This window comes from Heterostelium album (genome assembly GCF_000004825.1).
Source record: "Heterostelium album PN500 unplaced genomic scaffold PPL_scaffold2, whole genome shotgun sequence".
Taxonomy (NCBI): Eukaryota; Evosea; class Eumycetozoa; order Acytosteliales; family Acytosteliaceae; genus Heterostelium; species Heterostelium album.
This window is the reverse complement of record NW_008805064.1, coordinates 2,386,724-2,399,396: the sequence shown is the minus strand read 5'-3', so window position 1 is coordinate 2,399,396 and position 12,673 is coordinate 2,386,724. Positions and strand designations below refer to the sequence as shown.

Sequence of the window (12,673 nt, the reverse complement as noted above, 5' to 3'; positions counted from 1 at the left end):
TTTATTTTTTTGCAAAATTATTATTCGAATTTAAATTTTTGATGATGTTTGTTGAGTTGACGTCGTGCCACCTTAAACAAAAATAAAAAATAAAAAATAAAAAATAATTAAAAAATTAATGTTATTTTGAGTTGAGTGTATCATTTCGACAATTAATAATCAAATTTACATTCAAGATCATTTTCACAAAGCTCACAAGGATTCGTTCAAACAACTAAACCATTAACTTATTTTTAAATTTTAAGAATCCATTTAATTTTATCGATTTTTTTTTTTATCTTTTTAGTCAAAAAAAAAAACAAAAAAATTTGGTTTCAATTCAATTGTGAAAGTTGTCGTCACTTATCTTATTTATAATATATAACAATAACATCAATAATAATATACTAGTAAAAATATCATAAAAGATGTCGGAAAACGAAACTACTCCAACCACCACCACCACCGAAACTACTCCAGAGGTCAAAACCGAAACAACTCCAGTCGAAGAGAAGAAAGAGACCACCAGCATCTTTGGAAGTGCATTCACCGGTAGTGCTAGCAACACCACCACCGAATCTTCCTCTGAACCAAAGGAAGAGAATGCACCAGATCACGAACCAAATGTAGAATTCACTCCAAAACTCAACCTCACCAAACAAGAAACAAAGACAAACGAAGAAGATGAAGAAGTTCTTTTCGAAATGTAAGTGAGATTAATCAAACAATCAAACAATCAAACAATCATCTACAAGATATATATTAATTATTATATATATTATAATTATATAATTATAGGAGAGCAAAATTATTCAGATTTGTAACTGATCCACAACCACAATGGAATGAACGTGGTGTTGGTGTTGTCAAACTCTTGAAGCACAAAGAGACCAAGAAGATTAGAGTCAGTATGAGAAGAGAAAAGGTATTGAAAGTTTGTTTAAATCACTACGTTTCACCATACTTGAAGTTGGAAGCAAACATGGGTAGCGATAAGTCATGGGTTTGGAAGTGTCCAAAGGACTACTCCGACGAGGAACACCCAGACGGTGTCGAAGAAACTTTTGCCATCCGTTTCGGTTCAGCAGAGAATGCCAACGCATTCAAAGATCAATTTGAAGCAGCTCAAAAGGAAATGAAAGAGTTGTACAACATCAAAGATTAAGTGTTCAAAAAAAAAAAACAAACAAATTTATATAATATAGTTTGAAAGATAAAAAAAAAAACACAAAAATCTTTGAAAAAAAGAAAAAAAAAAAAACTTTAAAAAAACAAACAAACAACATTGACAACAATAAACAAACAACTCCAACATCCACATAACATAATTAATTAATTAAAATAATATAACAAACTAAAAAAGTGTATTTTTTGAATAAATAGCATTGTATTTATTTATGTAATGTTAAGATGATTCATTGAATTAATCAACCAACATTTAAGATCTATTTTTTATATTTTTATTTTGTATTGATTTTTTTATATGATCCTTTCATCTCCATCAAAACAATTTCTTACACTTTTTGAAAAAAAAGTATCTCCGTCCTTGCGAGTCATTTTTGTTAAAAAAAAAAAAAATAACAAAAACAAACATTCTTAATTTTCATTTGTATTTAATGTAATAATAATCTATCTATATATATTAATATCTATATTTATAAAAGAATGATAACTATATCATTACCGGGTGAGAATCATTCAACATCGTTGGTGCTCACACATTTTTGTGAGACACATGGTCCGTCCGTTGTCTTTACAACACAATCTGAATATATATTACCATCTTTAGCAGCATCATCACCTCCAGATATACCAAGTAATAATAGTAATAGTAATAATAGTAGTAGTAGTAATATAATATCAAATCTATCAATTTCATCGATAAATAAACAACTTGGAAGTTCATCACCATCATCTTCATCGCCTATATTAAATGCTGATTCAAATGGTCTGCAACAACAACAACAACAACAACAACAACAACAACAAAATAATGTACATAGTTATACAGAGTTACCTCAACTATTTAATATAGTAGGAAGTAATGAATTCAATTATAATAGTTCAAAAATAGATATCAATAGACCACTGATATCATCGAATACTCTTTCCATTATGATTCCACCAAATAGCAATCCGGTTGACATCTCCACATCTTCATCGGCAGCAAGCGTTGGTGCCCCATCTTCACCTTCACTTTCCTCCTCGAGTTCATCTTCTACCACCTCAACCACATCGACAACAACAACTACTACAACGACAACAACAACACCAGTAGTTACACCTACAGCTACAGCTTCACCTTCACCTTCACCCATACAATCACCTGTAACAACAACAACAAGATGTCCAACATGTTCATCTCTTCCACATTTCACTGGATTGGTATCACAAGATCAACATAACACCAATATCTATTATATAAGTACACATCAACCATCGAACTCCTCGTATTCACAGATCAGAAACAGTTGTGTCAGATCGTTGTCCTGTGAGTTGGTGCCGGGCAGAGAGGGACCAGTGCTCATCAATAACAACGATGTTTGCTTCCTCTCGTACACCTTCAAGCTGAACGACAGTCGTGCGCGTGGAACCTCGCGAAAGTATGGATTCATGGTGCTTGGCGAATCCAGCTGTCTTGTCTCCTACTTTAGTTGGATTGTCAATTGTCTCAAGTCGATCGCATCGGAGATGCAAATCCGTGCCAACGTTGTGTTTAATCGCGAGCAATCTGGCCAATCCAACCAGACCGCCATCAGCAACATGATGCGTCGTGGTATCCGTGCGGCGCCACTCCGGCCACTGGTCGACCTGCTTGAAGACCCGCGATTTTTCGAACGTCTACACCGCACGTTCAGCAATATTCTCTCGAGTTGTCACCTAAAGTACCATCTCCTGCAGAATCCACCACCTTTGATTGCCGAACAGGAGTTGCAGCTGACGCAGCTGAAGCAGGAGGCGGTCGCGTCCAGCAATGGACGACACGCCATCATCAACCTGAACAACGCTCATCAACCGCAGCACCGGCAAGAACTGCAACTCGACATGCACGCACGCCTGGCGGAGAAGCTGAAAAAGACATTCCCAGTGTCGGCGGAGCTGGTCACTTCGCTCTCACAGGTGTTGCGAATCATCGGAGAGAACAGCTTGTCTGCACTCATATTCAATACGATCGTAGGCAATCAGGTAATCATCATGGGCCGATCGCCACCACTAGTGGCATCACTGATCGACCTACTCAAGATACTGGTTCCAAGCGAGTGTTGCTCCGTTTGCTACTACTCTGATCAATTCAAAGAGATCTGGGAGTGTAATATTCTCGGATTGAGTCCAGCTGCAGTAATACCAAGACATGTCGATCGTGATATCATTGCAATGGTTGATATTGATTGTAAGTTTATATCATTATTAAACAAAAACTAAAAACAAATAACAACTAATAATCAAATCTTTTCAGATTATGATAAATCAAAAGAACCAGAAGATATAGATAGTCCATATAGATCAACGATTGAGATATCTTTCAATGGGCCAAGATATACATCGACACTCGGTCAAGCAATTGAGACAATCATCAAACAAAATTCACCACCCGAAATTGAGAGAATGAATCTACTTTCACTTAAAGAGGAATGGATAAAGTATGTGTTTTTTTTTGTTTTTTTTTATCTTTATAAAAAATTGATATTTACTAATTGTTATTATTTTACACTAGTAAAACTAAAACATTCTATTCGATCAGATCGATCATTGTGGATGATAAAGATAGAAAACTAACGAGATTCCTTCAACTCATAAATTGTAATCAAGAGAAAGATGTAACCATTCTTATGTTTTGGACAACCTGTGTAAGAAGATGGTATTCAACTTTTGTAACTCATAATTAATTAAATAATATTCAAAAATATATTTGTATTACAATTTATATATATATATATATATATAACAACAACAAAAACAAACAACCCTGGGTTGACTTTATTCATTTTCAGAACTTGGTCGTTAAAATTTAATTAATTTAAAATTTGTCTTCGATTTTTTTATATTTTAATTATTTTAAAATAATTTTTATTTTTAAATTTAAATTTTTTGTTGTTGTTGCTGTTCCACTGCATAAAACACACTCCAACTTTCTTTTTTTTGTTTTGTTCACATTTCTTACCCCTTTATAACAAAGATTGTTTTATTTTTTGTTTTTTTTTAAAATAAGAATTATAAAATATAGATTTTGATTATTATTATATCATTATTTATATAAATACTCTCTTATTTAACTTGCTTTCTCTAGTTTATATAATTATAAATATATAGTGTTAGTTATTCTTTTTTTTTTTTTCATTCGTCAAAAAAAAAAATCAAAACAATCTTTCAAAATGTCAAAGAGAGAAATCGAAGAAACCTCCACCGATGAGCATCTTTCAAAGAAGTTAAAGTATGTCTTGCGAGATTGATCAATCGAAAAGAAGAATCGAGGAAAAAGAAGATCATCATCAATCATCATCAGAGTTTTAATAATAAATTTGTTTATCTTTAATTAATAATAATATCAGAGAAAAGACTTTGTCAGCTGCTCAAGAAAAGATGGAAAAGATCAAGAAGGAGTTGGATGTTAAACCATGGACACCCGATGTAACCATTCAAGATCTCATCACTTCACTCTTGGATAAGAATGATAGAGATGCATTCTTTGTTGCAGGTAAATGCAAACAAATCGAAAAATGTCTGAATGAATGAATGAACTAATTAATATATATTCGGGTAATTACCATTTTCTATCAATCTAGATATTGGAGTTATCATTAAACAATGGCAAAAATGGGTAAAGCACTTACCAAATGTTACACCATTCTATGCCGTCAAATGTAATCCAACCATGGGTATTCTCAAGGTGTTGGAAGCATTGGGAACCAGCTTCGATTGTGCCTCGCGTACTGAGATCGAGTCGGTCTTGTCGATGGGTGTCGATCCATCGCGTATCATCTACGCCAATCCATGCAAGCAGATCACCGCTATCAAGTATGCCCGTACCAACAACGTCAAGTTGATGACCTTTGACAATCTCAGTGAGTTGGAGAAGATCGAGAAGTTCTTCCCAGAGGCCGAGTTGGTGCTCAGAATTGCACCGGACGACAGCAAGTCTCTCATGAGATTCGGAACCAAGTTTGGTGTTCACATCGACGATTGCTCCGACCTCTTGGAGATGGCCAAGGAGATGAATCTCAAGGTGGTCGGTGTCAGCTTCCACGTTGGTAGTGGTTGTTTCGACGCCAGCGCCTACGACACTGCTCTCGAGATGGTCAGAAAGGTATTCGACATGGCCAAGACCCACGGAATGGAGTTGAATTTGGTCGACATCGGTGGTGGTTTCACCGGATCCAACGACGAGATGTTCGGTAAGTTCACAGAGGTCATTCGTAAGAAGACCGCCGAGCTCTTTGACAGCAGCGTTCGTATCATTGCCGAGCCAGGTAGATACTTTGCCGCTATGTCACACACACTCGCCGTCACTGTCATCTCAAAGAGATCGATCAAGCAAGAGGACAACAGACAACATCCACGTCGTACCTCGAACAACATGCGTCAGTACAACTACTACTTGGCCGACGGTGTCTACGGTTCATTCAACAACATCCAATTCGACCACGCCAAGCCAACCGCTCTCTTGCTCAAACCAACCAACAAGGCTCCAACCCCATGCACTCTCTTTGGACCAACCTGTGATTCCATCGATGTTATCGCCAAGGACACCCAATTGCCAGAACTCAAGATTGGTGATTGGTTATATTTCCCAGATATGGGTGCATACACTACCGCCTCTGCCAGTTCTTTCAACGGTTTTTGTCCACCTCCAGTCTACTACTACTGTAACTCAGAGTTGGAAGATTATTAAAAGGAATAATCCTAAACTGAAAACAAAACAAAACTTGAAAAAAAACTAAAAAATAACATCAACGCGATAGATATAATTAAATAAAATTAATTGGACAGAGTAATTAAACGATATCTTGTTGTGTATGTATCAGCACATCCATGTTTACCAAACAATAATTATTCAAAATATCAGAGAAATGTTTTGTTTTAAAAAAGATTAGATGTTATTTATTTATTATTAAATTGCGATGTGTATCAAAAAACATTATTGAGATGGTTTCAAACAAAATATATACATTTTCTTTTCACTGTGTGATAAATAACAATAAGAATGTTCTTGATTTAATCAATGCCAAATTCTAATTGTACCGCTAAACCAAAAAAAGTAAATATAAACAGGTTCTGTATATTCTATTATAGTATAGTTATTGGGAAGCGACCCCTATATTCTGAGTGTTGGAGTTACTTGTCGAGTTTGAAACTAAAATGGATTTTCCTAAGAGAAAGCTATTACTATTATTATTGAATGTGTTGTTGATGCTACTGCCGCTGCCATTGCTACTGCCACAAGTGGGTGAATGTTGTTTTATGAAATTATCCAATTGGTTTTTCAGAAACTGTTTCGAGAACTCTGCAACTTGTTCGAGACATCCTGGTTCCGGGAAGAGATGAGATGCATTTGGTATAACTATCAGTTCTTTGTCTTGACACTGATTCATTTGTTGTATTGCCGATTTATTGAGTGAATATGTATCGCAGTCATCGCCACCCACAATCAAAAGTGTGGGTGTAGTAATCGATTTCAACAGACCTCCCACCAGATCGGGTCTTCCACCTCTGGAGACAACTCCAAAAATTAAGTTATTCGATGAATGTGATGATAAAATAGCTGCTCCTCCTCCAGCACTAGCTCCATAATATCCTATTGGTAATCCTGTTGTTTTTTTTTAGTAAATATGGAAATTATTTTTATAGTACTACTTTTCAAAAGTAATTACTAGTGAAATATACATACCAGTTAATAATGGATTTTCTTTTATCCAATTGGTGGTGGAGATTATTCGATTCGAAAGAAAATTTAAATTCGATCTAAATTCACCTGTAATACTATCGAGTCTTTCTTCTTGGGGTGTAAGTAAATCAAACAGTAGAGTAGCGAAACCGGCAGAGTTTAAAACCTTTGAGACATATAAATTACTAGGACTAATTCTACTGGAGCCTGTACCATGCGAAAAAACAATAATTCCAATTGGATTTAGAGGAATGCATAGAATTCCTTCCAATGTAACACAATCAACTTTGATGGTTACATTACTAAGTCGACTATCCATCTTTTTTACTCTTTAAAATAAATATATTATAATATATAATAAAGTGAATTTCTATTTATTTTTTAAATGTGATGTTAGTATTTTAGTTTTAAATTTAACATAGAATAAATTTTTAATTAGGATAATATTTACTTTGTTTTTTTTTTGTGTAAAATATTAAAAGTATTCTATTATTGGTGTAAGTATTATTTTTGTTTTTATTGAAAGTATATATATTTGTTAATATTTCTACTACTTCTACCGCATTAAGTTTATTTCTTATTCTAGTTTTAATTTGAAAATATAATAAATATTATTTTTGGTATGGTTCTGTGAGCTATTGAATTGGAGATTTCAAATTCTACTTGTTTTTTAATGTTATTGTTTTGGTTCTATATTGAACATGAATGATTCGAAATTAAATTCGAAAGATTGTTTAAATATATAATTATTAATATTTTGTTTGTTATTGTTTGAGTTGTATATGCGAAATATTTGGAATGAATATAGAGAATGGGATTTTTTTATATCTATAACTATTGAATCGATTAAATGTTGTTTGTTGGAAAATAGATAATTTTAATAATTATAATAGTAAATGAATTATATAAATAAATAAATAAAATTATATATTAAAGTGTGATTCTGTCTTTTCAATCTGGACGACACCTTTTCTTACAATGAAAAAGAAAACAAATGAATTCACAAAATTATCCAAAAATCATGCTAATTGGAAAAGAATGAATTGGATAAGTAAGTGAACACTAGTTTAGTAATTTTTGTTATTGTTCTTCTTGTTTGCTCTTGTTGTTGTTTGTTGTTGTTATTATTTACTAGTATTATCAGTATGATTAATATTTATGTTTTTGAAAAGGTTGAAATTTTGATTTGTTGTTTCGATCTATATCTTGGACAAAATGTGAGTGTCTACCAATAGATATCTAGAGCAATACGCTAAATATACCGATACACTTATTATAATAATAGTAATAATTATTATTAGTACAATAAGATATTGCTTTTGTTGTACATAAAAATATATAAATAAATAATAAAGATGGATTTTTGAATAGTAATAGGAAATGGAATTGAAAAACAAGATGGTTGTGTATATATTAATTTGGTAATTATTGTTATTTTTGTTTCCCTTGATTAATGTAAATGTGGTGGTGGGTTGTTGTGTACAGGTGTTTGTGGTGGTAGTGAGTGTGGTGTTGGTGTTAGTGTTGATGTTTGTTGTGTGGTCAAGAAAAGACAAAGGTGGGTATGAGTGAGTGGAAACTTGGTATGATTCGTTTTAGATTTTTATTTGATGTCCAGTAAGAAAAAAAAAAATACTAATGTTTATATTCTCTTTTATGACAGACAATCAACAAATAATGATTGAAAATTATAATTGATTATCGATGTATGTTTATTTGATATTATTATTATTTATGATTTTGAATCATGATTGATAAAAAATGTAAAATTTTAATGTTTCCAGTAGTTGTTAATTTAATGTTGTTTGTTCCACGTTGTTGGTGAGTTTTGAGTTGAATTTGGAATAAAACCAAAAAAATTGAATTGAATTGCATGCTTTCTACCTCAGAGAAATACAGTAAATAGTATTAGTAGTAGAAAATATAAGATCAAAGTTATCAATAAGTATATTGTTAAATCTACTAGTGGGATATTTCACCCACCTCACACAAACACACACAAACACAACACATCGTGATTGTTGATTATCAGTCTTATCCTTGCAACACTCTCCACTCACTTGGATGGAGTTATACCTATTGGTATGGACCAAACGACAAACACATATATATTAACGGACAACAAAAACAACAATAACACAACAAAAAACTCAAATTGAGAGTGAAAGAGAAACAGAAAAATAAATATATTAGTGTATGCACGTTTTAGAATTGTGAGATGGTAGTAATGATTATTATGAAAACTATCATATTCATCATAATCGCATTGTTATGATTTGAAAATTATGTGATCAACTCCCCTTCCTCTGTTTTTCAACCACAGATCATTACTTTGTTGCTCTACTCTACTTTTTTGTCGACAAATGTATCAACACACACAAACACAAACAACTATTAAAAAAAAAAAATAACGATCAAATGGTTCATAAGTATTAATATGGTAATGCTATTAAAATTAATCTAAAGAATATCGTTATTAATTACAGTGATTGAATATAATAATAGCGACCTTTTTTCCTTAATTAGAATATATACATAGATACCTACTATATATATATATGATATACCATTCCACTCAACTATTACACATAACACACATACACACATATACACATACACATACATATACATAATATTCTCTTTTTATATAAATTTACTATACTACTTAATTTACTTACTAATGGATATTGTTGTCGACTGATTACAAAAAATGCTTATGTACAATATACTTTTAGTAATATAGCAAATATAATTTACAAACAGTCTATTGGTTTGATTATTTACTTTTAATCAGCTTGTAATTGACGTAAAAAACGGATGAATCATTTGAAATCGATTGAGTTTATGATTTTATTTATATTGCTGCTATTATGATGCACTGTACTCTGTTATTTATGGTTAATTCCGAGCAAGCAACAGATAAGATTGTCGTTGTGAATTAGGACTAGTTTTGTTCGTTTTGACTTTTTCAACTAATTAGATCAGAAGTATACAATTGTCATTGGACATTGATTTAATTATATAATTTGTTATTTGATTTATGATTTTGATTTGATTCCAAATTTTCAATTGTATATTATTATTTTTAATGTATTTATTTAGTAATAATTATCATGATTCAAATTTTTGTATTTCTTCTGACCAAATTTAGTTATTACATTTTTGCTAACTTAACAGATAAAAATAAAATAATGTTTTAATTATTTTTTTTAAAAAAAGTAAAAAAAATAAAATAAAAATTTAGTTTTAATTAATTTTTTTTTTTTTGATGGTTTTAATCAGACCACTGATGTTCACACACAATGAATCTTTTCAAACCCCTTTTAAAACATTTTCTTCACAAACACAGCCAGCCCCATTAAAATCCTTTTTCAAATATTTAATTTAACAGTCCAGTATTGTGCACATTGATATTTTATTAAATATTTAATATAATAATATCTTGACAAAAAAGCTCCTCCTACAAGTTGTGAAAGAAAGCCCAAACACAAAAAAAGCAATAATATCCAATACATAAAACAACAGCTGCATTCAATTCAAATTCAATTGTATAATTTTGTTGTTATTGTATATTTTCTTTTCATAGTATCACACACACAAATAGTATCTCAAAATTTTAGATATATATCATTATTATAAGTTTGTATAAAATCAATATGTTCACTGGACTCTTAAAGAAATCAAATAATACCTTAAACTATGGTATTATGAATAAATCTGCTCTCTTTGGAAATTACTCTCAAATGAGAAACTGTAAGAAATGATATATATCATTGAATATTAATTAACAAATGCATATGACTATAAGCATTTGAATATTAATAAATAACTAACATTTAATAATAATACGTCAGTCCACAAGATTAAGGTTACCGGACCAGTAGTTGAAATGGATGGTGATGAAATGACCCGTATCATCTGGGAGATGATCAAGTCAAAGGTAAGTCATTTATTATTGCTTAGCTTTGTAATATTATAATAACTAACATTGATCGACTGATTCGATGATTAGTTGGTCTTCCCATTCTTGGATTTCAAGCCACTTTACTTTGATCTTGGATTACCACACCGTGATGCCACCAACGATCAAGTTACCATTGATGCTGCCATGGCCATCAAGGAAGCAAAAGTCGGTATCAAGTGTGCCACAATCACACCAGACGAAGCTCGTGTCAAAGGTAAAACAAACATTCACATATCAATTCTCCTTAACTAACTAATAATTAATATAATTTAGAATTCCATTTGAAGGAAATGTGGAAATCACCAAATGGTACTATTCGTAATATTTTGGGAGGTACCGTTTTCAGAGAACCAATCGTCATCAAGAATATCCCAAGATTGGTTCCAAGATGGACAAAGCCAATCGTAATCGGTAGACACGCCTTTGGTGATCAATACAGAGCCACCGATTTCTTGGTCGATGGTCCATGCAAGTTGGAGATGATCGTCACTCCAAAGAACGGTAAGCCAGTGTCACGTACCGTCTACGACTTTAAGAGCAGCGGTGTCGCTATGGGTATGTACAACACCGACGAATCGATCACCGAGTTTGCACACTCTTGTTTCGCCTACGCATTGGAGCGTAAGTACCCATTGTACTTGTCCACCAAGAACACCATCTTGAAGAAGTATGACGGTCGTTTCAAAGATATCTTTGAGGATATCTACCAGTCAAAGTACCGCAAGCAGTACGAAGCTGCCGGTATCTGGTACGAGCACCGTTTGATCGACGACATGGTTGCCTTTGCCATCAAGTCGAACGGTGGATACGTCTGGGCATGCAAGAACTACGACGGTGACGTCCAATCCGATGTCGTTGCACAAGGTTACGGTTCGCTCGGTCTCATGACTTCCGTGCTCTCCGCACCGAACGATAACATCGTCGAGGCAGAAGCAGCACACGGTACCGTCACTCGTCACTTCCGTCAACACCAAGCCGGTAAGGAAACCAGTACCAACTCTGTTGCCAGTATTTTCGCTTGGACCAGAGGTTTGTCACACAGAGCCAAGATCGACAACAACGCCGACCTCATGAACTTTGTCAACAAGTTGGAGAAGGCATGCATCACCACCATCGAGAACGGTCACATGACCAAGGATTTGGCACTTTGCATCTACGAAGAGAAGGATCTCAAGAGAGAGCACTATCTCAACACCGGTGACTTTATCGACAAGGTTGCAGAGACTTTAAGAAAATCACTTTAAATTAAAAAGAAAAAACAAAACAACAATTCGATTGATACCTCTTTTAGATTTATGCGTATAAATACTTATTAATAAAGAAATTCAATTCATTCATTCTTTTTTTAAAATTAATTATAATTGTAATAATCATGTTTTGTTTTTTTTTTTTTGTTTAAAAGTGAGTTGTTATAAAGTGGTGGTCAAATAAAAAAAATTGTATGTTAGTGTTGTAGTTGGTTACTTCACAAACACACACAACAATAAGTAATTATAATCACTTTGACCACTTTCATTGACAAAAAATAAGAGTGGTGATTTGATGAAGTTATTCAGTAATAATATTATATATGCAAAGATGTAAAGAAGAAGCGTACAATGAGCATAGTATATTTTTTATACAACTCACTTAAGTGTAGAAGGAGTCGATAAAGTCAAAATATTGATAGCACAGAAAGAACAGAACAACAACCTTGCAAGGTATGAACCTGATGTTGTTGTTTTTGGTTGTATTTTAAAATAAGTGTAAATGATTATATATTTTTATATTTATTTAATACTATACATTTATATATATGTTTTGATATTATTTCTAGTAACTATATATAAGAATACTATCATTTCAAT

General features: G+C 32.6%; 5 protein-coding genes across 5 annotated transcripts; 4 read left to right on the top strand and 1 right to left on the bottom strand.

The window, feature by feature from the left end:
- Nucleotides 1-407: 407 nt before the first annotated feature.
- On the top strand, nt 408-1,144 carry ranbp1 (Ran-binding domain-containing protein; the record flags this gene model as incomplete). The annotated part of the gene is made up of 2 exons (XM_020573224.1): nt 408-685; nt 778-1,144. 2 exons carry the CDS (start codon nt 408-410, stop codon nt 1,142-1,144), a joined length of 645 nt encoding a protein of 214 aa, XP_020437341.1.
- A 500-nt stretch (nt 1,145-1,644) lies between these two features.
- Nucleotides 1,645-3,866, top strand: PPL_02231 (uncharacterized protein; the record flags this gene model as incomplete). Its single annotated transcript, XM_020573223.1, has 6 exons — nt 1,645-2,020; nt 2,054-2,364; nt 2,853-3,235; nt 3,309-3,370; nt 3,437-3,620; nt 3,695-3,866. The coding sequence occupies 6 exons, from the start codon at nt 1,645-1,647 to the stop codon at nt 3,864-3,866; spliced, it is 1,488 nt and encodes a 495-aa protein (XP_020437340.1).
- Nucleotides 3,867-4,352: 486 nt separating this feature from the next.
- On the top strand, nt 4,353-5,869 carry odc (type III PLP-dependent enzyme; the record flags this gene model as incomplete). Its single annotated transcript, XM_020573222.1, has 3 exons — nt 4,353-4,411; nt 4,530-4,675; nt 4,764-5,869. 3 exons carry the CDS (start codon nt 4,353-4,355, stop codon nt 5,867-5,869), a joined length of 1,311 nt encoding a protein of 436 aa, XP_020437339.1.
- Nucleotides 5,870-6,192: 323 nt separating this feature from the next.
- PPL_02229 (dienelactone hydrolase family protein) lies at nt 6,193-7,181 on the bottom strand (the record flags this gene model as incomplete). The annotated part of the gene is made up of 3 exons (XM_020573221.1): nt 6,193-6,221; nt 6,317-6,784; nt 6,866-7,181. The coding sequence occupies 3 exons, from the start codon at nt 7,179-7,181 to the stop codon at nt 6,193-6,195; spliced, it is 813 nt and encodes a 270-aa protein (XP_020437338.1).
- Nucleotides 7,182-7,900: 719 nt separating this feature from the next.
- On the top strand, nt 7,901-12,070 carry idhM (NADP-dependent isocitrate dehydrogenase; the record flags this gene model as incomplete). Its single annotated transcript, XM_020573220.1, has 8 exons — nt 7,901-7,913; nt 8,240-8,268; nt 9,056-9,075; nt 9,965-10,012; nt 10,503-10,615; nt 10,717-10,802; nt 10,902-11,040; nt 11,100-12,070. The coding sequence occupies 8 exons, from the start codon at nt 7,901-7,903 to the stop codon at nt 12,068-12,070; spliced, it is 1,419 nt and encodes a 472-aa protein (XP_020437337.1).
- Between the last annotated feature and the right edge of the window lie 603 nt (nt 12,071-12,673).